The sequence below is a fragment of the Crocodylus porosus genome, unplaced genomic scaffold, assembly GCF_001723895.1.
Source record: "Crocodylus porosus isolate Cpor-Errol unplaced genomic scaffold, CroPor_comp1, whole genome shotgun sequence".
NCBI lineage: Eukaryota > Metazoa > Chordata > Crocodylia > Crocodylidae > Crocodylus > Crocodylus porosus.
The window spans coordinates 6,849,180-6,876,740 of NW_017728920.1; the positions used below are offsets into that span (position 1 = coordinate 6,849,180).

The 27,561-nt window shown below is 43.4% G+C and overlaps 2 protein-coding genes across 3 annotated transcripts in view; one reads left to right on the plus strand and one right to left on the minus strand.

The window, feature by feature from the left end:
- Positions 1-27,561, minus strand: part of CDH23 (cadherin related 23) — a 556,494-nt gene that overhangs the window by 109,601 nt on the left and 419,332 nt on the right. Inside the window, exons 28-35 of the mRNA XM_019538542.1 lie at positions 16,343-16,403; positions 15,141-15,289; positions 13,401-13,536; positions 12,510-12,898; positions 12,321-12,422; positions 7,546-7,695; positions 5,798-5,926; positions 4,559-4,687 (exon numbers count right to left, since the gene is read on the minus strand). Of these exons, the coding sequence (XP_019394087.1) occupies positions 4,559-4,687; positions 5,798-5,926; positions 7,546-7,695; positions 12,321-12,422; positions 12,510-12,898; positions 13,401-13,536; positions 15,141-15,289; positions 16,343-16,403 (1,245 nt within the window). The remainder of the gene's footprint in view (positions 1-4,558; positions 4,688-5,797; positions 5,927-7,545; positions 7,696-12,320; positions 12,423-12,509; positions 12,899-13,400; positions 13,537-15,140; positions 15,290-16,342; positions 16,404-27,561) is intronic.
- Positions 22,131-27,561, plus strand: part of CUNH10orf105 (chromosome unknown C10orf105 homolog) — a 15,237-nt gene continuing 9,806 nt past the window's right edge. Inside the window, exon 1 of one of the 2 annotated variants that reach the window (XM_019538546.1) lies at positions 22,131-22,285. The gene's annotated coding sequence lies outside the window, so the exon portion shown is untranslated. The other variant, XM_019538545.1, reaches the window with a different exon arrangement.

Here is a 27,561-nt window from a genome sequence, read left to right on the forward strand (position 1 = left end):
ACTGCTCTGGAGTTAATTTCTCCTGAGTCAAATGGCACACCCACGAGCAAAAAAAATCTGGAGCAATCAGCTCTGGAGTTTATTTATGTGCACTAATTTCACATGAAGCTGCACCCAGTGTGTGGGAATTTGAAAATGCCCTTACAATTTTTTCAGGAGAAGTAATGCTTAAAATTTTCAGGCACTCTGCATTAATGTCTGTGTTCTCTACACATGTCCTTAGGTGCCAAAATAACTGTCTCAGAGATTGAAGCCCTTTGCCACTAGAGTAGAAGCAGTATAGATGAGGGAACAAACCACCTCAGGCCACTCTGTCAATGAGCATCAGTTTTGACTTTGAAGGATCCGCTCTGTTAGTTCAATTACTGGTTCAATCCAGGCTTCCAGATGAAACACCTCAACAAAGGTGAAAGTTATTGGAGTGCTAACTAGAATTATGTTTTTACTAATGCAGATAGCTTTCCATTAAGAAGGAAATCAAGATTGCCAAATCCTTTCAGATTGGTCCATCTGTCAGCTAGAAACAACCTTCTGCCAGCACCAGCTCTGCTTAGAGTTAAACCAATGAGCTGGTAGTGAAAGGCCTCACATGTTGCTACATTCTCCTGTCTCTTTTTGTGACTCAGTAGCTAACAAATAACATCTAACAATGACATTCCTCAGTCTCATTCCATATCATGAGTCATTTAAAAAAATAACACCAGAGAGCCTAAAGGATATGCCACTGCCCAGGAAGATCCTGTCTGTAATGCAGAATGGCCTTCATTTTCTGAAATAGTGCTGAAAGTACTTTGTTTTGGACCACACTTGCACATGGGCAGATAATGAGAAGTTCAGCTTGTCTGTTGGAATGACGCAGCCATGATAGTCTAGGAATGATACCATAGGCAAGGATTTTTGTGGCGGATATATTTTATTGGACTAACTGCACGGTTGGGAAAAAGTTGGACAATCTTATGAAGGCAAACCAGTCTTTGATAGGTCTGAGAGAATAGGTAGGCACAGCAATGATTAGAAATGGTATGTAGGGCTGCAAAATCAGAGAACAGATTCCCAGGGGTAGCAGACCAAAATCAGCAGAATGAAAGATGCGTGATTAATGGGAGAGCAAACCTATCAAAAGGGAAGAGGGTGATTATCATCTGTAGCGTGAAGGACGAAGTTCAGGAATCAGGTAGAATACAGCATACGATACAGTCAGTACCAGTGTTCAGTTCATGGTTCTTAATGTCCAGCCAGCTTATGAATTTTTGTTTCCAAACTTCCCGTGAGCATGAGGATAGTAAGATCAGAAAGGAAGTATTTGTTCTGTGCAAAATGTATTCCTATTGGCATTTGTGTCTCTCTCTCCTTTATGTTTTTTCTGTGAGAGCTCATTTTGGTCTGTAGTTTCTGTCTACTTGCATCCACACAGTTACCAACAGGGCATGTGGTGTATCAGATCAGTTTATCGCATTTTGGGAATGGCAATGAAATTATATCGTCCAATAAAAGGTATCACCCACAACAATCTTTACTTGGGTAAGGAGGCAAGCAAAAGTGCAACAAGAAGGTTTTGGGCAGCGGAGGTGGCAAGGGCAGTGGAAAGCCAGGCTGGTAGGGGCAGCTTTATTCTCTGCACCCTCCAATTTTTCCAGCTGGGATTCATGCCCTAGGAGCCCATCCACAATTATGCTATTGGCAGTAGGTAGCGTTTCTAGTGGAGCTCTGGCCTTACAAGATGCAACTCTGAGCAGCTGATTTTGCAAGGCCTGATGTACAAATAATTAGTGCTAACGTGGACATTTTTAATTTAACTTCATTTTGTTGTATTTTGTTTTCTTTTATCAGAAAAGCCTGGTCCAAAATCAACAAAATTAAAAAAAGGTAAATTTCAACAAAATGTCCCCAAAGAAAATGTGCTGGGAAATTATTTCTTTGAAATTTTGGAAAAATGCAGGTTTTTTTCTTTGGTACCTGAAATTTCATTTTCACTTTTATTTGTTGTGGGTTTTTTTGTTTTTATTTTAATATTACTTGTACTGGAGGAAATTGGATCAAAGTATCTTCTGCTGGTTACAATGAAAGAGTTTGATACTTTTGTACAACGTACTTCATATTAGCACAAACACTGACTGACATACCATGAAATAATGGAAAATAATTAATATCAACACAAAACCCCAATAATATAGATAAAATCTCAATGGGGAGGAGGAAAGAAGGGATTCCATTTAGTAGGCAATTTCAAAATGTCAACATTTCCTATGTAACCAAAAAACTGGGTTTAGACCAGCTCATCAAGTGATTAAAATGCAACTAAAATAGAAAATTCCAATATACTGATATGTTTAATACACAGCTACAAATCACATATATCATGCACTTGCAACTAAGTGCACAGATTATTACTTGTAATTCACTTTTCATAATCACATTAAAATATTCTAACACAGGACTTAAGCTGTCAGGAAATAAATTGTCTTTTTCATACTTGGTCATGTTTTATTGCTTAATTATCTATTTCTTTCCTAAGAATCTGTTTCCTAAAACTGATTCATGTTCTGGACAGGGTATTCTCTTGAATTACATTTAATATTCTGGAACTTTCATCACTCTATTAAGGTTACTATTTTTCCCATCAGTTGTATATTGGGCACGTTTAAAATTTGTTCCAAGAATTTTTTTGCAAATTACATCTACCGTTTCATTAACAGAAGTCAGGGAATGGTGCATTGTTTCTGGGATAAGATGTGAATATTAGTGGGGACATGGGCATGGTGTACTCCACCTCCCACTGTGCCCTTCTTCCTCACCTACTTCAGGAGTGGTCAACCTGTGCCATACATACTAGACCTGTGCAAAGCAGCTAATAATCACTTTGGATTCGGATTCAGTTAATTCAGCAGACAGTGATTCGATCTGGTGATTTGAATCACTGTCCCAAATTGATTCTCCAAATCTCTGACTCACCCAGGCCAGGCCCATCCCCTGCCCACTCTCCCAGCCCTGGCAATGGCTGCCCCACCTGCCTCAGCTCTCAGCATTTTGAAAAAAAAAAAGCCCTGGCTCACCGGGTACTGCTGGGTATGGGACAATCCTCACTGCCCCCCTACTGTCCCATGCTGCATGGGGGGCTCTGCATGAGGTCCCCGACCTTCCTGCTCCCCCAGTCCTCCCCACTGCCCATGGCTGCCCTGCCCACCCCAGCTTCGGCCCTTTAAGAAAAACAAGCAAAAAAACAAGAAAACCCCTTGACTCACCATTGGGGAAGGGCGGGGGTGGCAATCCCCGCAGCCCTGCACCACATGGAGGGCTCTTCCATGAGCCCTCCAAAGCCCCAAGGCCACTGCAGAAGCCGCAAGTCCCAAGGCTTTTCTTGGGGTTTTTTTCCCCTAAAGGGCCAGAGCTGAGCTGGGCAGGGCAGCCATGGCGGAGGGGGGCTAATGCAGAGCCCCCCGTGCTCTCAAAAAACTGAGTGGGGTTTTTTTTTTCAAAGTATCGGGAACACCAGGGTGGGCTGGGGGGCTGGGGGAGCATGCAGAGTAATGGGGGCTGGCAGGGGTCCCCCCCATGGTCCCCTCCCCCCTACTCCAGTCCCCACTCCCCTGCCCCTATTTACGACCTCCTAGTCTGGCTGCAGCTCCCTGATGTAGCCACCAGGGACTGCCCGAATCATCAAAGCTCTCCAAATCTTTTCCAAAAATTCAGAGCGCTTCAAATCAATTTGGACCTTTTAATTGGTCCCCTGATTCGATTCAGAGATTTGGTCACTGAATCAGGCTGAATCTCCTCCAAATCGAATCACCACCCAAAGCTTCGCACAGCCCTAATACATACCACATGGGCAGCCTGCATGTGTGGCATGTGACAGATCAGGGAGGGTAGAGACAGCACAGCAGCAGATAGGACAGGGAACAGAAAACAGAGTAGCAGATTGGGCAGGGGAAGGGAATTACAGTGGCATTTGGAGAGCTAATGTGGGGCTCATACATGCCATGCCTGCCAAAAAGGCTGCCCCCTGCTGACCTATTTAAACATAGCTGGAAGAACCCAGTGGTAGTTCCTGCCTCCCCAAATATAACAAATAAACTCTGCCAATGGCTTTGGGAGAAATCATTTACAAACACAGTCCTTTTTTGGCACAACAGAGCCACAAGATAAAACTCACGTGGAGACCAGAGTCTGTGAACTCAATTCCAGGCCATGGCCAAGCCAAGTGGTACAGTCCCGATAAGTGAAATAAAGGCTGTGTGTCACCTTTCTGCATCCTGGATTCTGGGGGTGTCTTTGGGACTGGAGCAGCTCCAGAGACTGCTCTAACTTATGCTGCCACGGAATAATCAGAGACCACTCTAGAGCTTTGCCTCCTCTGGTTGGCATCTATGCCAATGAATGCAGTGGAGTAGAGCTCTATTGCAGGCCTTGTGCCACTAGGGAAATCTCACTGACACTGGGGGTATTCCCCAATAAGAAGATCCATCCCCTGTACATCCACAGAACCAGCCTAAAGGAATGCAGCAAGGATTGTAAACATACACACATCACCTCTGCACAGCGCTGGCTGCTGGGTACTTACCTCATTAACGCTGACATTGTATCCAAAGAGATTTTCAATAACTGGTGGGTTATCATTAACATCCAAGATATTAACTCTTAAGATGTGATCATTTTTCCGGGGTGGTACTCCATTGTCAGATGCCTGGATCTACGGTGAAGCACAGTTGTTATTCCTGGATAGAAATTCATTGCTTGGGTCAATCCTTGGTAAAAAAAACAAAACAAGGCCCTTTCCCACAAGGTAAAAAAAAAAAATACAAAGCCAGAAAAGAAAAAAACATTACCAAAATAGGCACTGTCCAGAAAATCAAACTTGAAATTTTGATTTTTACATTAAAGGAAAATGCCTCAGTCAAATCTAAGGGATATAATGGCAGTAACTGATGGGAATAAAACTGAATTTTAAAAATATTGTTATTTCAGAGGTGACCCCTTTCTTCAGTCTACTGCCAAGCAAACAATGAAATATTTGTGGCTGCTTCACACATTACAAAAAACCCAGCAAATTCTATGATTCCCACTAAATGTGATAGTAGTCCTCCTCATACAGCACTTTCTACTGTGAGAATGAACTTGCTGGGTTCTTAAACGTGTCACCTTTTCTATTTTTGTTGCTAACCAAAACCAATACAGAACAAAAAAAACCCCGGTCTATCTAGTAAGCTCTGAGCAGAGGTATTGCAGTTGCCACCTTGGAAGTGGATGAGAGAACAAACACATATCTGATTATTAGTCTTTGCCTACTGAATTCATGAAAGGTGCCCAGTTAGTAAGGTGGTGACCACAGCATAAGGATATTCTGGGGCAGACACCTGTCTGGATATAGCTGCTGTAGTACCATTTTGTGCTGCCACCTGGAAATCCAGTTTTTAAAAATTGCAGGCTGTAAATAACCATGTTACCAAAGCAGTCAATGTGCAATGATTTAAATATATCCTATAATAAAGTCTTCACAGCAAATTAAAGTACTGCATCATATTATATGCCTATTTTTATACACAGATGTGCAGTATTTTATACAAAATACATATTTTTGGTGTGGAAAATTTCCTAGAGATTGTGCTAACCAACCACAGAGTACTTCTGTAGTATCACATGAATCACAGAGTCAGAGAAAGTACAGTAATATCAAGCTTAAACCACTAAATGCAGCTTTTCATGGCACCATCAGACAAGAGGGACAGTCTCTTTGCCTGCCCCCAGAGAACAACGCATTTTGCAGAGAATGCAGCTATGATGGTGAGAAGATCCCAGTTACCCTTAAGGTGTAGCGATCCAGTAGTTCTCTGTCCAGTGGCTTAGCCACAAACACCTCTCCATAGGTATTGTTGGTGGTGTGGATCTCAAAGACACGGCCTATATTTCCTGATATCAGAGAAAAAGTCACCTGCAAAAAAGGAAATACATAATGGAATTCTGGGAATGAGGATGGAAACTGATAAGAAACACAGTCATTACAATAAAGTAAAACAAAAATGCCTAGCTCTCATACAGTGCTTCTCAGAAGATATCACAGTGCTTTACAAAGTATATTGTCTAGCAGACTGGATACCTAAGGCATAAAATAGGGAAGTGATTTGCCCAGCATCACCTGGAAAACAACTGGCAGAGCTAGGAGTTGAATTTGGGTCTCCTGAGTTTCAGATCAGTGTCCACTAGGTCATCCCACCTCCTTGAACAAAGAGTTCAATTCTTGCTAAATCTAGCTCCTGCTTCTCCTTTGGCTAAAAATCCTCTAATGAAACAGCCTCCCTTAGAGTGTTGTGGTATATGTGCTTCTAGTTGTTATGAGAACCAGAAAGCGTAACATTAATCAAAATAAGTTTTTGAAATGGTACAACAATTTTGTTGTGAAAGTTCTCAGTACTCTGGGTTTAAGAAAGATTTTAATCTACCACATTTTCCTCATCGTTACTCTGTAAAATCAGATTCTCCAGGGTTTCAGTGATACTCTACCTAGCTGAGGCCGACATTGAGGCATAGAGGTACTGAATTCAAATTCTGAATTAAATTCTGCTCTTATTGGGGCCTGATCCTATGGATACTATTTCACCTTTATTATTAGTTTTACCTAGTGCATGACAGGTGCTTTCCAAACCCTACAGAAGGATATTTGCAGATGGAAGACTTCACAATTCCAAAGCATCACCTAACTTCATTAGGCTTTCACATCGCCTCTAAGATGGGCAAAAATGTATTCAGTAAGGTTATTGTGGACATACATTGCTGCAACAGAGAGCAGGATACGGCTAATTAATTCTGTGTGAAAAGTTGCTCTAGAAGGTCAGAGCAGTTGATTAATTCTACTATTGTATTAAAGAAAATAACAAAATGGAGAGAGCTTCCTGTTTCAATCTTAATATAACTTCCCTGATGTCCATTGTGGGGTGGGACACCAACATCTGTTTTTCTCATTTTCAGACCCATTGTCACACATGGCGGTTGTCACAGCTTTTCTAACACCAAAGGGAATTAATTTGTTATTCTTCCTCCATCACCTTTTACAGCTGCAAACCAGATTTACCCCTACCTATTACATTTGGCATTAGCCATTCCAAACTACAAGACAACCTTAAGGATTATGGTCTTTGTAAGAGTCAGAATTCATTACACTGAGTTTAGAGACACTAGAGAGGTGAGGGATTGCAAAAGCATTCATTGAGGAGGTGCTAGATACATCTGGCCTAACAAATATTAATGGGACTTTTCAGAATCATCAGATAAGGGTTTTGTTCTCCGGATATATGGGCATGATGCACAAAAAGCAGACACTCTGAGGCATAAATTAGGATCTAACTCCTCTGCCTCACTTCCTGAAGCTGGCTCTGCTCAGAGTCCCTGGCTAGCAGTCATATGTTCACATCAATAGCCCACACGTTCTCATGATGGGAAAGAAAATATTCCCTAAGAAACAGGGAGAAGCAGAATCTGTCCCCTACATTTCATCTGCTTCACCCACCTTTCTGTGTGCCCCAATACAGTATGAAGCTGCACAATTTTTGGTACCTGCCCATTGCTTCCAGCATCTGGGTCTCTGGCTAAAACTAATGCAATCCGCTTCCCAATGGCACAATCCTCTGGTACACTCACGGCTGAGTCCGAGGTGATGTCAAACTGCGGGCTGTTGTCATTCTCATCCAGGACAGTGATTGTTACCTGTTGAATGGTAGTCACGAGATTAATGAAGGCTATACTGAAACACAGTTCTGTACAATCACCTTCTTGGATGGAATGGGAGGGAGTGGCTACTGGAGTGAACCTGAGATATATGAAAAATGCCTTAATGATCATCAGCTGGCATTCCAGCTTTCCATTCCCATATAACTGCACTTAGCGTTCAGGCTCTAGGTTACTGCAAGAACTTAGTTCTTTCCAAGTCTTGACAGCTGAAACTCGATCCATCTTAATATATAGGTCTCAATTCCCTTGTAACAGTGTACACATGTGCGTATGTAAGACAGACAAATGAAGGGATGAAGACCAATGTAGTGCAGAAGTGAGTATGGCTTTTATCCTCTCAGTAGAAGGGGTTCTTTCTACTCAGAGCTCTCATTGCTAATAACATCTAGCTAGATATACTGTAGACCTGAGGTCGGTAACTTTGCTGTAACAGTGACCCGAATTAACATAGCTTGGTCCTCCTCAGGCTAGAGATGGCAGCTGGAGGAGGCAGTGCACCAGAGGTGGCAACTGACAGAAGGGGCCACTAGACGGTGCCATCTTGCAAAATGTGCTTGGCAGGCCACACAAAATCCCTTTGCAGGCTGGATCCAGCCCACAGGCCATAGGTTGCTGCCCCTGCAATAGACCTATCCCTGCCAGAGGACCCATCTCTGCTCAGCTTCCTGCAAATTCAGCTTGTGACTGATTTCATAGATTTCATAGACATTAGGGCTGGAAGGGACCTCAGGAGATCATCGAGTCCAGCCCCCTGCCCAAATTAATTAAGTCTGCTGCACCACGCTAATTAGTGTGCTCCAGCAGCCTCCGTGTCTCATGTATTCAGCGTCCTTGCACTTCAAAATGGCAGCAGGGGTACTTTAAAGTTTGTCGAACGAACTTTAGTTAAAGTGCCCATGCTGCCTGTACCCGCCGGGCTGTGTCTGCTCCTGAGGCCACTGCCCTTAAGACGTCGGTCCCGCCCCAGGACCCTTGAAGGCAAAGTGGATGTTCCGTCACCACGTCACCGCCCCTGCTCTCACCTGCCACGTCTTGATGTATCTTCAATGGGGGGGCACCACCTGATCAGTTCTCGTTGCCCAGGTCCTCCTGACAGATGTACATGGGGCTCCAACCACCCTTGCACCCTGGCCTCACACCACCTTCTGGAGCTGGCCTGGAGGAGCAGGCACGTGGCTCCTCTTGCCCATCTGCCGCCCTCCTTTACCCCTTTCTCTATGCTAGAAGGGTCGAGCCTCTCCAGCTACGAATCTGGCTCCAGACCCTTAGTCCCTTGGACCCATGTTCCTAATAGGTCCGGGCACCTGCAGTCCCAGCGGCGACCCCGCCCCGATCTGGCTCCTCATTAGGGCTCCTCGCTGCCCCACTGCGCCTCGCATGCACCTGGCTCTGGCGTGTCCTCCTCGGTGGCTTCACTCCGCTGCTACGCGATGCAGGCGTCTCCCGCCTGCCGTTGACTCCTGGCCGCTGCCACCGGCTCCTTCCCTCCGGCTCCTCTGGCTCTGGCTCCCCGTCCTTCCCTGGACACTACGGGGTCTCACCCTCTTCTTCCTCTGTCCATGTGCTTCCTTCTACGGGGCCCTCCACCCCCTCTGTTGCAGCTGCTGCCGCTTTTATCCGCGCCGGCTAGCGTTCCCCGCTGACGTCATCAGCCGGCCACAGCTGAATGAAGAGCCGGCTCACAAACCGCGCGGCTTTCCCCGGAGCATTGACTCCTGCTGCCGGTGAGTTTTCGTTATCGTCCCGGCCCCCGGGACACTGCCATTTTGAAGTGCAGGATGCTGAATACACAAGATACTGCAGATGCTTTAATTAGAGTGGCTCTTAGAGCCACTTTAATTAAAATGCTCCGCCTCTCCCCCCAGAGCGTATGTAAAAACACCCTATATTCCTATAGAGATTTATACCTGTATAACTAAACTTGCACAAACCTTTGCAGAGGTTTTTCTGGGGAGATGAATACATTTAATCTCAGTTAGGAAGGGTGATAATCCGGGCCCACTGAATGGACCCACAGTTCTCTTGTCAGGTAGGTCCAGTGCCTGAGTTCAATGCTAAGCTGTACTAAAGTGCAATCTTGCCAGATACAAAGTAATGCAAGGAGAAAGGAAGGGTGGTTAGGGAAAGGCCCAGAGCACAAGGCTCCATGAATCATGTCCCTCTGTGATTGTATTTTCATATTTACTGATGCAGAATTAAGTAGTGGCAACCACAGCAGCAACAGCAGGCAAGCATGGGGGTAGATGCAGGTGCAGTTCAGCTGCAGTTCCTAGCTTATTGAGGAGACAAGTGTCCAAGGTGCCTCTTTAGCTATAGGAAATGTTGTCATCAGATAGCAAATTAAAAGCTTATACCTTACATATAATAGGACAGAAAGAAAGGAAGAGCATTTTTGTTCTTTAAGTTCTATTTATGAGTGCTCACATTCCCCAGGTGCAGTCTTTGTCAATGTGATAATGTCATGGAGGAAGCCTGAGAGGTTTATTTTGCATGAACATAGGTGATTCCATTATTGTTGTGGCTAAAAAAAGTCATAGCCAGGAGAGGAGAAAGCCTCAAGAGTAAAGTCTGCAACTGCTGAGGCAAACTCCCACCTCAGGGCACCCAACCCTCTGCCGCTTGGATTGAATGCCACTGCACCAAGTGAAGTCTGGAGTATGGAAGATAGTTTCTCAGACTCCCAGGTTCCGGAGTAGTATCACTACCTGGATGGCTACAAAGAGGCCACATTTTCAGTAGGTGGAAATCTTCAGAGCTGCTATGCCTTGAATGGCATGACACTAAGTTATACCAGCCCAGGACCTGCCTCACATATACCCTCAAATATATTTAATAATTAAAAAAAAAATTACCATAAGAGAATATAAAGGGTGCCTGGCTGAGCACTCACAAATCAGATGGTAAAGCTAGGGCTGCTTGAAGGTGTAAAGGTGGGAAAGAAGGTCCAAGGAGTCTCTGCCACCTCCATGTCTGAGCAGAGACAGAACAGACGTCAGTCCTCGAACCTCCAAGGCACAGGAACTAGTGCCAACAGCTGTACTAAAAGTCTAACAGGAGCAGAGATGAAAGGGCCAAGTATGTGTCAGCCTCTCCTTGACTCAGCCACAGCTGGTAGAGTTGGGCAGGGGCGGGAGAGTGTATGCTACATTCTGTTAACAGGAGTAGGGGATGCATAGTGTTCCCTGGGCACTGTGTATTGTGCTGTGATTTTCCAGGGCTGCCCCCTATGCAGGACCAGAAAAGGTCTGCACAGATATTTATGTTGTGACTATCAGAGGAAGGCAGGCAGGAGGGAAGAAAAGCACGCCTAGAATTAGAAAACAAATGCTCTTACCTTCTGTTGCAGGGAAGCAGAATAGGAAACAGAAAAAAAAATAATTATTAAGGTTTCCTCTTTCCTCTTAACATTTTAATGTGAGCAAGGTGCTTTTGAAAGGAGGTGTGGGGCTGGTGAAATCAGGACAGTACAGGGAGGTAAATGCACAAGTTTCCCTCCACAGCTCTGCTCATGCATCTCAGTGCCCTGAGCCAACCCTGCATAGCCGCTGGAGAGGTCAGATCTCAGAGGTGGAAGGCAAAGTCTTCTATCATGATTCAGATTTGCCTATCAGTGGAAAAAACATTTATCTTTCCAACAATGAATAGACAAAGGGTTATTTACTTCAGCTGTCCCTGGCTATTGGCTCTAAAACCTCCATCTTCTCACTGCAGATTTAAACCTCATCTTGTGTAAATTTTAGACATGAACATGACACTTACAGTCCAGTAAGAAAAGCAGCTAGCACTCTGACAGCTGGGGCAAGCTTCAGTGGTGGCTTGGCTATGCTTGTTTTGGCCGAACACACATCATTTTTAGAGTCAACAGATGCACCAAAATTGAAACTACCACATTTAGTCTTGAAATGACATGTGATGTCTGGCTGACAACAGGCCATAAGGAAATGGTCAGGAGTTCACATCTCTGGACTAGATGGCCAGGTGGTGTATGCTGGCAGAGCTCCCTGAACTTTAATAGAACTATAATGATTTACATGAATTGGAGACCAGGCCCACAGGTCTAATTCTCCTTTCATCCCTTTGGGTTTAGATGTTGCGCCACAATGTGCAAATGTCCCACAGATGAGGGGTTGGCAACTGCCAGTTGCTACACTGACAAGCTGCTGAAACCCAGCTCTTACCTATGTGAAAACTGCTTAGAAGTGGTGAGTAAAATCCAGATTCCAACCATGTTTTTTTAAGGCCAGCATTACGCTATACAGAAACTGAAAGCACAAGAGCCCATATTTATATATCTGACCTGTAACATGGAGCTTGCACACTAAGAAACTTTCTAGAGCAGTGGTTCTCAACCTTTTTAGACTCAAAGCACCTCTCAGAGGGGGCCTACTACAGTCCATCCTCCCTGCTGGGAAGCTACACCCCTGATCATATGGGTAACAACCCTTCCAAGTGGCTGATGGCCAGAGCTTTGTTGCCAGCTGGCAAGGATTCCTTCCAGGAGAGAGAAATGAAAGGCTATTACAGTGCAATAAGCTTTTGTTTTGCTTGCTGCTGAGAGATGGGCTAAAGAGCAACAGTGAAAACAGCCAAAATCCACTCACCACTGTAGAGTCAACTTTTGGCCCCCCATCATCTGCCACAACAGTTAAGATGTACAAATCCCCCTTCTCCCGATCCACTAGGCCTTTGACAGTGATCACACCCTGCCAAGGACAAACAGCCATGAAGATCATGAACACCCAATGCCATTCTTACTGATCAAGCAGATGGGCCACCTATTAGCTACTTACAGTGACTCCATTGATCTTGAAGAGGGACAGTGCCTGGGGGCTGGTGTTGGGGTCAAACTTATAGGTGATCTGGTTAAGGTTGTCAATGGAGCGTGCCTGGACTCGCAGCACCTCCGAGCCCATGGGGATATTTTCCATGATCACTGCTTCATATGTGGCATTTGAAAACTGCACTGCCTCATCCAGTTCATTGAGCAGGCTGACATAGACACTGCAGAAACCTTGGTTGTTGGGAGGTGCCTGGTCTGTGGCAGAGATGTTCATCAGGTAACTGGTTTTGGTCTCATAGTCCAGGTAGTCGATGGTAGTGATGAGGCCAGTGCTCTCATCAATTTCAAACTTGCCCTCAGAGCCAGATAGGATTTTATAACTCACCAGGCCTCCATTCCCTGGGGAGCAGGAACAAAATGATCAGAGGTAAATTGAGTTTTCCTGAGAAACAGGCAAGGCCTAAGATACCAAAGCTTTATACAACATGGTCCACATGCCAGAGACCTGAAGGATGTCCCACCATACCTCAGATGGAGTAGATTACAGATGTCAGGGCAGGTTACCTCTTGCTCACATCACGGCTGGTTTTATCATTCCTTTTAGCTTTTGGATGATTTTGCCTACAGGTTATCTAAAGGTGCTAATGAGATGGTGTGACAGCATGTCTCACCTCCCTGAGGACACATGTGAGGGAGCAGTGACAAAAAGTTCAGTTGCCAAAAGACTGGTCTACATGGTCTGCTATAAAGGTCCCTGAATCAGAGGAACTGGATAGTCTGTGCCCACTGCATTCTTATGAGAAAAAGGGAGGTGCAGATATGCCCAAAAAATAGGATACAGAGGGTGAGATCTCAGAATACAGAGGTGGCTGCATTTTGCAGCTTAGCACAACTTCCTCACCTGTGTCTCGATCTGTTGCCCGGACAACCGCGACAGAAGTCCCAATCCCTGCAGTCTCTCGTAGCCCCAGACGGTTGTACTGCCGTTGGGTAAACACTGGCACCTCATCATTTACATCTTCTACATACACTATCACCTAGAAAAGCCCCAAAACACAATTAACATACCATGCCCTACCTGGAATTTTGTTTTGAGAAAAGCAGAAGAAAACAAGATTTGTTCTGGGAGTTGCTGGTTACCATTTCAAGGACCTCAAGCCCCTCTCTACAGACAAATACTGAGAGATCCTAACATGTGAGCACTCACAACTCCAAAGGACATCAACAGAAGAAAACAAGTGCAAATCATAACATTCCTTTATTCACTCATGCCATTCCAATAAAAAGAAAAGAAAAATAGTAGCTAGGAGGTTAACAACAGCAACAACATAATTTTCCAGTGTTGTGTGTTTTTGTCAACATGCCACCAATTTTTTAACACTGTTATTAGGTTTATTTACAAAAGGAAATGTTACCTTATTTATGTTATATGTTATTTGACTCACAGGTTTAAATCATACACCTGATTCCTGTGGAACGAGTAGTTTAAATTTTGGCACACATGGATGCCAATCATTATCTTTCTGAGGCATTCCATGTATTTCATTATGTGGGAGTCACTGGGATGAGATGTAAAAAACTGAGCTCTTCTTTGTGCCCCGTAGACATTTAAGATTCTATGGGAAATTCTGTAAGTGTTGGAGTCCATTTCAATATGCAGGTCAAAACACTCTTCCCCTCCACTCCCCATGTAAGTTATGCAGACTACTGCATTTCAGTCAGCTTGATCCTGGTCATCTGCTTTGAACTGTATTGAATGTATGTAGCTCTCAGTCCTGCAGTCAGATTCATGCAGGTACAGTTTGCATCCACAGTGAGTCCTGTTAACGCTTGTGGGTCTCCACACTGGTGTAGAGATTGCATGGATTCAATATCAGGGCAATAGATCTTAAAGTATGGTGGTATCCTTCAAGGAGGTACAGTGTTTTGCAGATGATACCAATTATTCGTACTAGATTAAGTTTTATTTAAACATGCCACTAACCAGGCATACTTATTTTCAGATAGCAGATAGAGCTGCTATCTATCACAGACACAGGATGAAAATTTCAACAAGAAGGCAAAACAGTTGAATTCATAAAGAAGGGTAGAATTATGCACAACTAAGAAAGTATCAGGCAAATCTAGCTGAAAAGTTAAGATGCTTTTCAAAATAATGTGGTGCCCATGGGTATTTTGGCACAGTCATGCACCTCCCCTTTTTTTTTTCTAACTCATAACTAAAGACATTTGGCATAAGTCTTTTCTGATGGCATGAAAAAAATTCCCCTTGCTGGCAATTTACTTGCTATTTTTCACCTAATTATGCTATGAAATGTCACAGAAAAGAGGCACCCAGAGAATTTCCCTCAGTATTTCCACCCTTGTTTGCTCAATTTTCCACCCTGGTGGTGGCTTCACTGACATAGGTGGAAATTACTGACATTTGACGCAACTGTGCTAGAAGTTTGCACTAAACCTTTCCATGCCTTTTTGTGGAGATCAAGTCCTGAGTTCTTTGCTGCTTGTGTGGATTCCTTATCATCATCTCATTGTCTGCTGTACTCTGATGTACTGCCCCCTCCTTCAATACTATAATGTAGCTCTGCTACTACCCCTTCCTTCCTCCCCTCACACTCCCAGACCTTAGTAACATCCTCACCCTAACAGAGCTCCTCATTGGTCCTTGCTCACTGTTGTATGCTTCGACCTCCAGGACGTGAGATGAATTGCGCTCCCTGTCTAGGGGTCTTGAACCTCGCATGACCAGCCCTGTGCTGGGGTTGATCCGAAAGTTGTTATTTTCATTTCCTATTGGCAAACACAGAAATAAAACATAGTACAGTACCCATCAGGCTAGTCTGCACTTGGAAGAAGCACCATGGGATCACTACATGAAGCACAGTATACCTGGGGAAGTGAATCGGAGATCTCAGGTGAGTCATTCCTATATATAGTGCTGTAGAAGACACGAGGCCCAAGCATGCTTGAGTATCAAGCCTCAACCATACTAAACAATATTGTGTACAGCTTTCAAAGCTGGTTTATCTTGCAGGGTTTAATTCCTATCCACACTACAGATACACACTAATCTGCAACTATTTCCAATAGGTCTGGGCACAAGAGCCCATCTTCTTTGTAAGACTCAAATAAGACTCTAGAACGGGGGTGGCCAGCCTCTAGCATTCATGCCACAAGTTGCACGGGCATCCTCTGCCTGTGGCATGTGGCCGATGATGGAGGGAGCAGAGCAGCAGATGGGACACGGGAAGGGGAACAGAGTGGCACTTGGGAAGATGTGGGGCTAATTTGTGGCAAGCCTGCCAAAAAGGATGGGCCCCACTGCTCTAGAACGTGGTCATGAAAAGTTTAAGAAGTGTAGATGCAAATTGTGCCACTTACCTAAAAAGAGCTAAAAGACGTTAATGCAGACTGGGTTATAAGAGGTCAAAACTACAGTGTAATTACACTGGAATAATACTTTCTGAGAACTACCTGTTGCCACCTGTTACACTGCTCTCAGTCTCAGTGATATAGGTAGTCTTCCAGTAATGTGACATTGGTAGCTATTAGAAGTATCAAAAAAGCAGACTTACAGTAAACTGGTACAGTGCATCTGCCTGCTAAACTGCAATTACTTTAGCATAACCCACATTGTTAAAAACCAAATTCTTGCTGATGAATGTCAGAATGAATGACGAAGTTTGACACAGAGGGGAAAGGGTGTGTCTGTTAGCTGCAGCTTATGATGTGAATAACATAGTCATATCACATGAGACCTGCAGCCTGCTCACCCAGCCAAAACAGGAGCGTGAAACCTCAGTTATCTGTGATCCCATGCTGCAAAGAGAAATCTTGACTTACCCTTGACAATCCTGTACCATACTCTTCCATTAACTCCTTCATCTGCATCTGTTGCTTGCACCTATATGAACAAAAAAATGCCAATAAAGGCCAGTGATTTTCTGATTGTGCCCAAAGTCATTCCTTTCCTCAGCTCTCAGGCACAGCTCAAATCAGCAATCCTCAGATAAATGGAACTTTCCTATTTTTTCAAATCCTCTAAGGCACAGCTTTAAGTAGCCTCATTTCCCATTGAGTTCAGCATCACAAGGTCAACAAACTAGCCTGTCACCTCTTGAAATTTCACTTGAGCTGTGGTTTGAGAGCAGGCAAGCTCTCTGTTGCTCTGAACTGCACATGATAAATAAAGTGCTACTAAATTACTAAAGTGGACTCTCATTAGTAAATCACCAAATAAGGCAAATAGAAAAAAACCCATCCACTTAATCTAGGTATGCATTGGCAATCTCTAATTGGTCAGACTGTGTCTAGGAGCAAAGCACAAAGCTCAGCCAGAGAAAAACAAAACAGGAACATTATGCAAGAAATCACATGTACACTTTCTCACCTCTCTCTCTCTTTCACACACACGTATGCCACACCTGTCTAGTGCCCCTTGCTTAACATTAGCTCACATCATCTGAACCACAGGCAATCTGGCACAGTCTAGGTCACAGTGGAAGCAAAACAACTGTATTGCATGGGTCTGAATACTGTCTTCAGTTGAAGCTGTCTGCAAGACCAGATACTTATGTTGTGCTTGCAACAGGTTCACTGAACTGAAATACCTCCATTCAAGGGAGCTAGGTGGTTCATAGAATTGGTAATGGGTTGAGGAGCCTTTTGCATCTGGGCTGCTAGTTCATACTGAATCTACATCAGCACTTCCTATATGTCACCAGGATCTAACATTCCAGGAGGTCAACTTTCTAGGGGATAAGTGTCTATATCACAAAACTCTGGGCCCTAATTTTCACACTTGCTAGTTATCTAAGCAGATATGAATGGAGAGAATTGTCACTGGGATTGAGCCACCCTCCCATGATTAGAGTTGGTCAAATTGGAAGCAGACTGATGGAGATGCCTGGACTGCTTTTCTACATCTCAGACCAAGTCCTGTGAGTATACAGATGACAACTTCCATGATTGTGACAGCAACAGTAAATTAAACAAAAAAATAACCAAGAACAGAAGTCTGGCTATACGTGCTCTGATAGCTGTGAACAAATGAATTGAAGTGTCAGGAACATAAATACTAAAGCCTCATTCAAAAATATTGTGGCTGTGAAAGATTAGCATAGAAAGAAAAAAAAGGGAGCAGGGAGTGGACACTTTCCTGTTGTCTGTATCTTTCTGTAGCCAAAGCTGTAGATAGTTTAAGCCAATTCAAGCCGCTATGGCTTAATTGAGGCTGAAAATCAGAAGAATGAGGTTCAGGAATTGCTTTCTAATAGGACAAGTGGGGCCAAACAAGTTAACTAGTCTTAAGAAAGAGCTTGATAAATTCCTGAATGGGATGATACAATATGGCTGCTTGCAATAGCAGGGGACTGGTTTTGACACTTCAAGCGTGTTTTCCAGTCCTATGTACCTGGGTTGCAATGGTGTAACCCAAAATTCCATACCAGGAACGATGTCTATTAACATGTTTTTCAATTATCTTAAAAAGGGGGAGAATTCATAGATAAAATAATTTAGCTAAGAGGACAGAAGACTGCAAGGAACTGCAAAGAACCTAATTAAGATAGCAGAGTGGGCGGTATGCTCGCAGATTAAAGTCATAGTTGACAAGTGCAAGGTAATGCACAGCAAAGGGAATAAGTTGAATTGCTTTTGTGCATTGCCAGGGTCTCAATTAATTCTAATGCTAATTGAATAATTGCACTTAAAAAGGAGTTATTAACAGCTCAATGTCAAATGGGGGGGAAGAAGGGTTTCGGAAGTGTTTGTCTGGGGTCCAGAACAGTTCAGTATCTTCAGTAATGACCTGGAGGATGGCAATGAATACATACTTAGTAACTCTACAGACGACACCAAGCTGTGTGGGGTAACAGATACTTTAGAGGCCAAAACTAAGATTCAGAAAGACCTTAATACATTGGGGAAAATGGTCAGAAATAAGAAGGATGAAACTCAGTAAGGACAAGTACAAAGCACTGGCACTTAAGAAGGAACAATCAACTAAATAAATACAAAATGAGCCTTCTAGCAAGGCTGCAGAACTGCTGGGAATGATCTGAGATTAGCACAGTGGGGGCCAAAATTTGGGGAGGTCTGCAACAAATTAGCACCGCACACTCCCCAAGTACTATTGTGATCTCTTTCCCTGTCCGATCTGCTGCTCAGTTTTTTGCTCCCTATCTGCCCCTCTGCTGCCTGTCCCCTCCCTAGTCTGCTGCATGCCACACACGCAAGCTGCCTGAGCCACTTGTGACACCCATGCCACAGGTTGGCTACTCAAAGCTGAATGCGAGTCAACAATAATCCAGTGGCAGAACAAGCTAATAGTATACTAGGAGATATCAATACAAGTGTCACATATGAATAATTAGAAGTGCTTCTTCTATTCTATTCAGTGCTGGTGAGATCCCAGTGGAGTCCTGGGTCCAATTTCAAGCATCACACCTGAAGACATAGACAGACTGGAAAGGGTCTAGTAGAGAGCAACAAAAATGTTCAGAGGTCTGGAATACATGGCATATGAGGACAGGTTGAAAGAACTGGGATTATGTAGTGTAGAGAAGATGGGATTTCATAGCAGTCTTCAAAAACAAAAAGGAATGATAATAAATGATGTCAGTAAGCTCTTTTTTGTGTCCATAGGGGAAGGGTAAGAAGTAAATGGCAACAGGGGAGATTTAGGTTAGGTGGTGGGAAGAATTTTAAAGCTGTAGGGATTTTATATCCGTGGCATGCCATCTCCTGCAATACTTAGTTCAGTTTTAGTCACACTTCTATAAAGATTCTAGAGACAAGAGAGGGCGACAAAAAGGACCACTGCTGAAAAAAGACCGAAAGCAACAGGGCTGTTTTGTTTTGACATAAGATGAGTAAGAACATACATAATGTACATCATACAGAGGAATGAACTGTAAAAATTGTGTGCTTCTATTTACTGTTTTTGATATTAGAAAAACAAAGTAATACTCATTAACCTGAAATATATCACACTAAAAATATTAATATAATAATTAGCAATTTTTAGAATTCCTGCACATCAGCCTTTGAGTTATTAGATCTACCATAAGAACTTCATATAGATAATGGCAGCATCTATGGTTAAGATATATATAGAGGGATAGAAGTCTGCATGGCCAGGGCACAAGCAAACAAATTAGGAAGAGGGTGGCAATTAGGAAGAAATTATCCATTTAGAGGTTTCTTCTTCTGAAGCACAGGTTCCTGGACTGCATGAATCATGGGTCTGATCTAAATGACCACTCCTATATACTAAAAAAACAAAGGGTTGAATGACACATTGCCCAACACTAGGAGAAAAATAACACACTGGTACCACCTGGTGTTTCTACAGCAGACTGCAGGTTTCCCTCGCCCTGAGCACTTTCCAGGGACCCATCCTGAGAATACTTTCAGCCCTGCCGGCAGAGCTGCTATATGCAAAACTGCCTGAACCATAGCTGTTGGCAGCCTCAGAGCAAGATGACAGAACACAGAGAAAATGATTAGCTACTATCCCATACCCAGTATGAAGCAAGCTACCCTTTTTCTCCCCTTATCCCTCCTTTTTATGGACCATCTGGAACAGATGTGAACAGCAATACAAACTACTACTTTGCAAAATGCCTGAAGTGACTACATGAACTGAACTACAGGTCTTAGGGGAGTTTTCTCCACATAACTCTTTAGCTGCATTGCAATATAACTTTAAACTTTTAATTCTAGATAGGCTGCATGTTCCACCTGAAAATACTGCTGAACATCTCTTTTATGATGCAGTAGTAGATTTGCAAAAGACCCTCCTGATACAGCACTATGGAAAGGGTTGGACTTTGCCTTATTGGAAAACAGACTAAGGTCCAAAAGGTCACCTTACAAGGGTGTCTCAGTTCTTGGATGCCCAGCTCCAGACACCTTGGAACAGGTTTTCACTCAGAGGTGCTGAACAGGTCTGTATAATGTTAGTGGACCAATAGCATTTCTGAAAATAAGGACCTTGCTGCCTTGAATTGGGCATCCAAAAGTATAGGTGCTGCTGGTTAGTGCATCCTTTGCCAATGCCTGGTTTCCCTTCTTGTATCATACTCAGACACATGTAATCCGGGTGGCAGCCCACTAGTTGCCAGGCTATAGGAGACACAGGGAGCGTGGATCAGCCAGATCTGCAGCAGGCATGTAATTCTTAAATTCCTAATAATGTCCTTCCATTGGCATTTGTGAAATCATTTGTTTTCACCAAGCTCATACTGCTGTGCAGCCCAGCTTCTTCCTCTGCTGGAATGCTGGGTGAAGTCACAATTGAGGGCTTATAATATCACTGGAATGATTGTGAAGCAGTAGAGGCCAACCTTTTCAGCCGGTGTGCCACAGATTAGCCTTGCACCCTCCTCAAGTCCCATGGTGATCCCCTTCCTCTGCCAGATCTGCTGTTCTGCTTTCTGCTTCTTGCCTCATGCTCCCTGTCTAATCACCTGTTCCACTTTCTTGCCTGTGCTCCCTGCCTCCTGCCCTCATTGCTGCTGTGCTGCCTGTCCACTTCCTGACCGTTGTGTGCCACGTACAGAGGCTGCTTGTGCCACAGTTGCCTTCTCACCACCACCTAGAAGATTCACAAAAACGGAAGACAGGGGGCAGAAATGGGATGGGAAGACAAAGGGCCAGATGTCGAATCCCTTATTTATGTTGAGTAGTACCTTTCTCCTCAGATAGTGCCATGTAATAGTATTATGACAGCACTAGTTACAGCAAATTGGAAACCAAGCTGAGAGGAAAAGACGTGTTTAGCTCTACCATGTGTAATGTTAAAACCCCATTTAATGCAAAAGCCTGACGTGCAAAGGAGAAGGCTCTCTTTGTTAAAGATTCAACATGCAACTTGCTGCTGAAGTCTTGGAAACTCCCCCCCACCCCACTTCCAATTTTCTGAGGGTTTCTCTAGAGCAGCGGTTCTCAACCAGAGCGCCACAGCATCCTATATGGTGCCTTGAGACCCTTCCAAGGGTGTTGCGGGATGCTGTACAATGTTAGCACTGGTAGCTGAACAAACATGATTATTCGCAAGATAAACTCAGATATTTCAAATAGGAATTCATAGTGTTAAAACAGTCTGAGCTGTTGTGATTTTTCTTTGCAACAGAAGAATTGCCTAGCATTTTTCTGTAGTCAAAAACAAGTGAAAACTAAGAGATGGCATTTTCCAAAGGATGTCTTGAGTCTATTGAGGGATACCTCAAGTCTAACCGCAGTTGAGAATCACTGTTCTAGCCCAAGCAGGGGAGTCAGGATGTGCTAATCCTGATAGTACCCAAAATAAAGATCAGGGAAACAGAACTTTGAAAAATATGTTAGAACTTCTTTATATCCCATAGGGAGGAAAGACGGTACAAACACATTCTCCAAGTGACCTAACAGATATGGGAGAAAAGAAAGAAAGAAAGATTCTGTGGAAAGGATATTAGAATGCAAAGGAAGAGGGAGAAAGTGTTTGTGAGAACAGGAATGAGTGTGCAGGAAAGAGGCCTCCCCTCCCCCTACTGCTGAGCCCACACCAGTTCCCAGAGTAACCTGAAGGCTGGATTCAGTGAATAGAGGCCAGCAGGCAGACTGTACCATTCTGTCTTTCAGCAGGGGAAGGTGAGAGCTAACAGAGGCACATGCTGCACCAAGAATACCAGTTCCATCCTAAATCCCCTCCAGAGAGAGACCATCATCTCCAAGCCCTGGAAAGAATCCTAGCCCAAGGAATAACGAAAGTGTGTAGCTTCTAGAGCGCAGGAGTGCTTTAAGGTTGGTGGATGCTTTTAAGTTGCTCAAACTTTGTCTGTTCTTGCTAGCCCCAGACCCTAGCTACCATTTTCCCCCAACCCACCTTCCCCTTACTCCACCCCCAAGTAGTGAAGGGCTGGAAGGCGTGGGAGCACACACATCGAGAAAGGAGATGCCCCCTGGAAATCTGGAGTAAGTGAGAGCCAGGGGAAGAGATGCAATTGCCTGGGATTGTCCTGGAAACACACCAGCAACTGCAGGAGCAGGCGGGGGGGGGAAACCAACCAACTGATGATCTGCACTAAGTCTGAAGAAGTGCTCGGCAGCCTGTGGTAGTGGGCTTACACAGCTCTTCCTGGGGACAGCTTCTAAGGAAAAGGTCAGTGCAGTGAATTCCTTTTCATCAAGACACCTTCTGTCCTGCTCCCACTGTTAAAAGGCTCACTGCTGGGGATGGGATTTGGTCTGGGATAGTCCTGAAATAAGGTTATTGCAGCCAGACTTGGTATATTCACGGTCACTATCCTGTTATCCTGTTTAAGGTATCCCAGTGTGGGAGGGCTAGACCTGCATGAATGTACTACTTGGCTAAGTAGTCAAAAAGCCCCAAGGTGAATCAGTTCCATCTTTGCAAGTTAGTATAAACTGCACAGAATTGGACTAATAAACCACTGAAGCATTCACTTTTGATTCCAGAAATGCTGCCACATGCTTGCAGTGGTTCAGGCCAGAAGGGGGGCAAAGGGGGTCCTAGAGCACGCCTCCCTGCTCAGCTAGAGCAGACAGCTTGGGCCAAGGCTAGCCAACACACCGGGGAGGGGGGAGGTGTTGTTGCAGGGGAGGTGCATCCTTGGATTCCGGGGGACTGTGAGCTAACTTGAATCTGGAGGGGATCTGGGACAGAAGTTCAACAAACTTATTTAATCTAAATCAGTTAAGTCTGTTACTACATCCATTCAGATTTATCTTGAACTGGTTTTGGCCATTTTGAAAGTGGTTTATATGCACTGAACTTCTGTTCTGTTACAGATTTGAATCGGTTTTCGACCACTTATACCAGGTTAGAGGCAATTTCTTTCCCTAGCCCTTAGGTTTGTGGGGAAGACAGTGGGGCAGCCAAGTACAGTTGATTATGATCCACTCCAGTTGAGTAATCAGTACCAACACATTTAGTTTCCTAAAACTGTGTGCTCATTAGTTCCAGACTCAAACATGACATTTTCCTCCCTTCTCCAGGTAGGTGATGGGTTTTGCGTATTAAGAAACATGGGTTTGTTGCAGGAAGGCATCACCAATTTTGTGAGATGTTGGGAAGGGAAAGAATGAAGGCCCCTTTGCAGCACTGTGACACAACAGCAGAAGGCACCAGAAATAACTGCCTCGTAAAAAATTGGATGTGGTGGTGAGACTGCAAGAAAAACAACCATAAAGCCACTATCTTCAAGAAGATAAAGTTGTTATTTTTGAAAAGTGGCTTTATCTTAAAAAAATGGCTTGATGCCCACCTTGCTGGGGTCATCTGACCCCAGCAGTCTTTCCTGCCCAAGTGCAGGGAGGCTTGACCCAATGTTCTTGTAAGTACCCTTTCAGCCCCTAACATCTACAAATCTATACATAAAAAAGCAGAGAACTAGCCCAGATCAAATACGTGCTATTTAATGAGATGGAGGAGAGGGAGCAGTGTTCTTACTTAGTTCAGAAATTATATTTTTCTTCTTTTGTTGTGAAAATGTTGCACAGTAAAACCCTTGGGTCACTTTCCCGGCCTTCAGCTGTAGATCCCAAAACATGATCCCAGGTCCAAATCATAGACATAGCAGACCTGTGCCAGTCACTTCATGTTATGTGAAATTGAACAGGGATGGTGTTTCCTTTGGCTGCTGGCAGACAGATTGTTCTGTAATCGGCCGTTCATTAACACTGCTGGATTTCTCTACCTAATTGTGCCTGCTGTGTTAGCCTCACAGACTAGCAACTGTGGAGCATACGGGTAATGGGTTATCTGGGATGGTTAAAAATATTGTTAGGCAAATCATTTGTTAACACTTAAAGAAATAATTCATCAAATTAGTTTCATGAAGTCTGTTAATAATATATTTGACCCACTATTCTTTAAAAATGACTTGTCCCCTCTGGTTGAACTGAAGCTGTGTCAAATTCAAATGGATACTTGCCATTTCTTCCCTGCTATTCATTCAGTTCTAGTAAGAATTTCCAGCTGCAACCTTGGTTGGATTTCTTGATATAAAGCTGCAATATAGTCCTGCAATTAAGTGAGGAAGGGCTTTGATTTGGTGCTGCAGCACATTTTTTTTTTTCTTAAGATGGGGGTAGTAGTCTGTATGGAAGAGGTTCTCATTCCTTCTTTGACATGCAGGGTCATGGCATTTCTCATCACCAGCTCTGTATGGATACACCAGAGCCATGTTAGAAACAAACAAGGGATTACCAAATGTAAGCAAATAAAGGAAGAAATGAGATAAGGAAAGGATCTTAGAGAGAGTGCAGGAATGTTTTTGTCAGACCTTTGTGTCTGTTTTAGTTTAGGTTTTGTATTATTTCCTGTCCTAGGAATCCAACAATGAAAATTAAAGTGGGGCATCTCAGCAGTGGAGAAAATTATTATAAAATAATTATTATAAAATGATTATAAAATACTGCACAAAGTGAGCTGATTTATCAGAGAGTTTCCACTATTTGGGTCAGTGCTGGAGGGCCAAATTCAGTCTCAGTTTCACAATGCAACTGTGAAATAGCTTCACTGAAGTGGTCACAAGGCTACACACTGGTAGTAGCCAAGAGTGGAATTTGGAGCGCAGAGGCTAGCGTAAGTGATTTATCTCTGCAATATCCTTAGTTTATTCTGAGCTCCATAATGGAGCTCTTTAAAGACCTGAAAAATCAAAAGAGAATCACAAAAAGCAGAAACATGGATACACTGCTAAGGATGAAGACAAAAGAATAAACACAATAATACAGGGACAACATTTAGAAAGACCAAAAAACAGAATGAGTTACAACCAGCAAGGGACATAAAAGGCAATAAGGGTAGATTACTTTTTACCATCTTTAATTTTCCCTGAGCCTGAGGAAGAGCATGGGTGCCCAAAAGCTTGCAAAGATAATTTTTTGCAATTTCTTAGTTGGTCTAATAAAAGGTATCATCTCTGAACCAAGAGTTCTAGAGTTTTGCATTTCTTGGAAGAGAAAGAAAGCTCATGGAAAACATAGGTATATTACGTAACTGGCAATGGGAAAGCTGAAGTGTATTTTTCACTTTAGTTTTTACCAAAAGGTTAACAGTAGCCAAATGGTGAACACAATTGCAACAACAAAGGGGTAGATATGCATACCAGACTAGGAAAAGAACAGGTTAAAAAAACCCAGTAAGGCCCAAGGAACTCTACCCTGGAGTGCTTAAGGAACTAGTCAAAGACTCCTCTAAATTACTTACTATCTTTGAAAACACAAGGAAGTGTGAGACAAGATATTCTGCTGAGCAGACTAAGGAAATATAATCTATCTGAAATTACTCTAAACTGGGGACACAACTGTTGTAAAGCCATACTCAGAGGAGCTTTCAGTGGTTTCACTGTCATTCTGGGAGGACATATTAAGTGGAGTTGTGAAGGGATATGTTTTAGAGCTGGCTCTTCAATGTTTTCTTTAACTATGTGGAGGAGTAAATAGAGAATGCACTTATACAATCTGCAGATGACACTGAACCAGGAGTGTTTTTAAGACCCTTGGCAGGACAGGATTAGACTTCACAATTACCTTCATGAACTGAAAAAATGAACTACATTTTGTAAGAGAAGCTAAGGGGGAAATATAAAAAGGGGAATAACAGGTTAGGCAACAGCACTGCAAAAAGGATCTTAATGAATCAGCTAAATAGGAGTCAACAATAATGACGTTCCTGCAATAACATGATTGTCAGGAGTATCACATATGTGACACAGGAAGTGTCCTTTGATAGATGACCTTTTGAGATCTGTTTCAACCTACCATTTCTGAGCCTTCTGAATAACAGCTGTTCTAATCCCAGTACTGCCTACCTCAAGCATTAAGAAATCATGAATCAACCCCCCATAATTATAAGATTGGTTTAAAACCCGAAATTTTAAAATCTAGTATATTTTAGGCTTCTGTTTTCATTGCTTCTGGTTCATGAACCTCTAGGGTGCTTCTGAATTCACATGTTCAAGCCTGCCTTTGCAAAGATGACAGCTAAGAATTTACTTATTTAAAAAAAAAAACAACCTGAGCCCTGTGCAGCTTTTGATAATGCATCTCTGAAAATGAAACAGGTACCCATCTGACTGGGTCAATGAGAAAAAAATGACTCACAGCCCTTTCCTTCCCAAGATGACAATGGAATTTGCCATAAAGGCAATATGAAGTGCCTTGTGTCCCTCTGGTATCCAGGTTGTAGCCATATTGATCTAGAGGCAAAAGGAATCAGAACCCATGGTAGAGGTGATATCTTTTATTAGACCAACTAGATTTTTGCAAATAAAGATTTTTTTTGCAAAAATTTTGTTGGTTTAATAAAAGATATTACCTCTACCATGAGTTCTGATTCCTTATGTCCCTTTGAGGCATTCTCTGACAGTAACACTGGTGGTCTTCAAGGCTAGAAGGACATTCAAAAAGCCCAAGCCTAAATTGATTCAATTTTTGTACGTTAGTCTACCTTGGCTAGGCTGAACCAGTTTGTAACTACAGGTTAGGGACAGTCTGGTTTAAACCTGTAACAGAACAGATGTTCAGTGCACCTAAACCAGTTTGAAAATGGCTGAAACAAGTTTGAGATAAACCTGGTTGAATGAAGTATATCAGACTTAACTGATTTGGGTCAAACCAGTTTACGCAATGTCTGTCCCAGCCCCTTGCTGGTTGAAGATAAACCGGACTCCCCAAGCATCCCCGCAAGTATTTTTGGGCTGGGTGAGGCTCTGCTACACAGAAGGGTTGGCTCTTCCCCTCTATTCCCTTACTGGAGCTTGGCATAGACTGCAGGAATCTGCCTGGCTTCTCCTCACTAAGCAGGGATTATTCCCCACAATCCTCTGTCTTATACCTCTCAGCATTAGCTAGGAGACCACATGCTGGCTACTGTCTGTGCTGTGAGAGAGACAAAGGCAGATAGGCTTTTTAGAGCTAATCAGTAGGTAGCTTAATGTCCTTCTTTGGAAACACTGTTTAAGAAGAGCTTGAATGAATTTCATAGTTTGTAGGGTCAGAAGGGACCTGAGCAGAACATCAAGTCCGACCCCCTGCCATGGCAGGAAAGA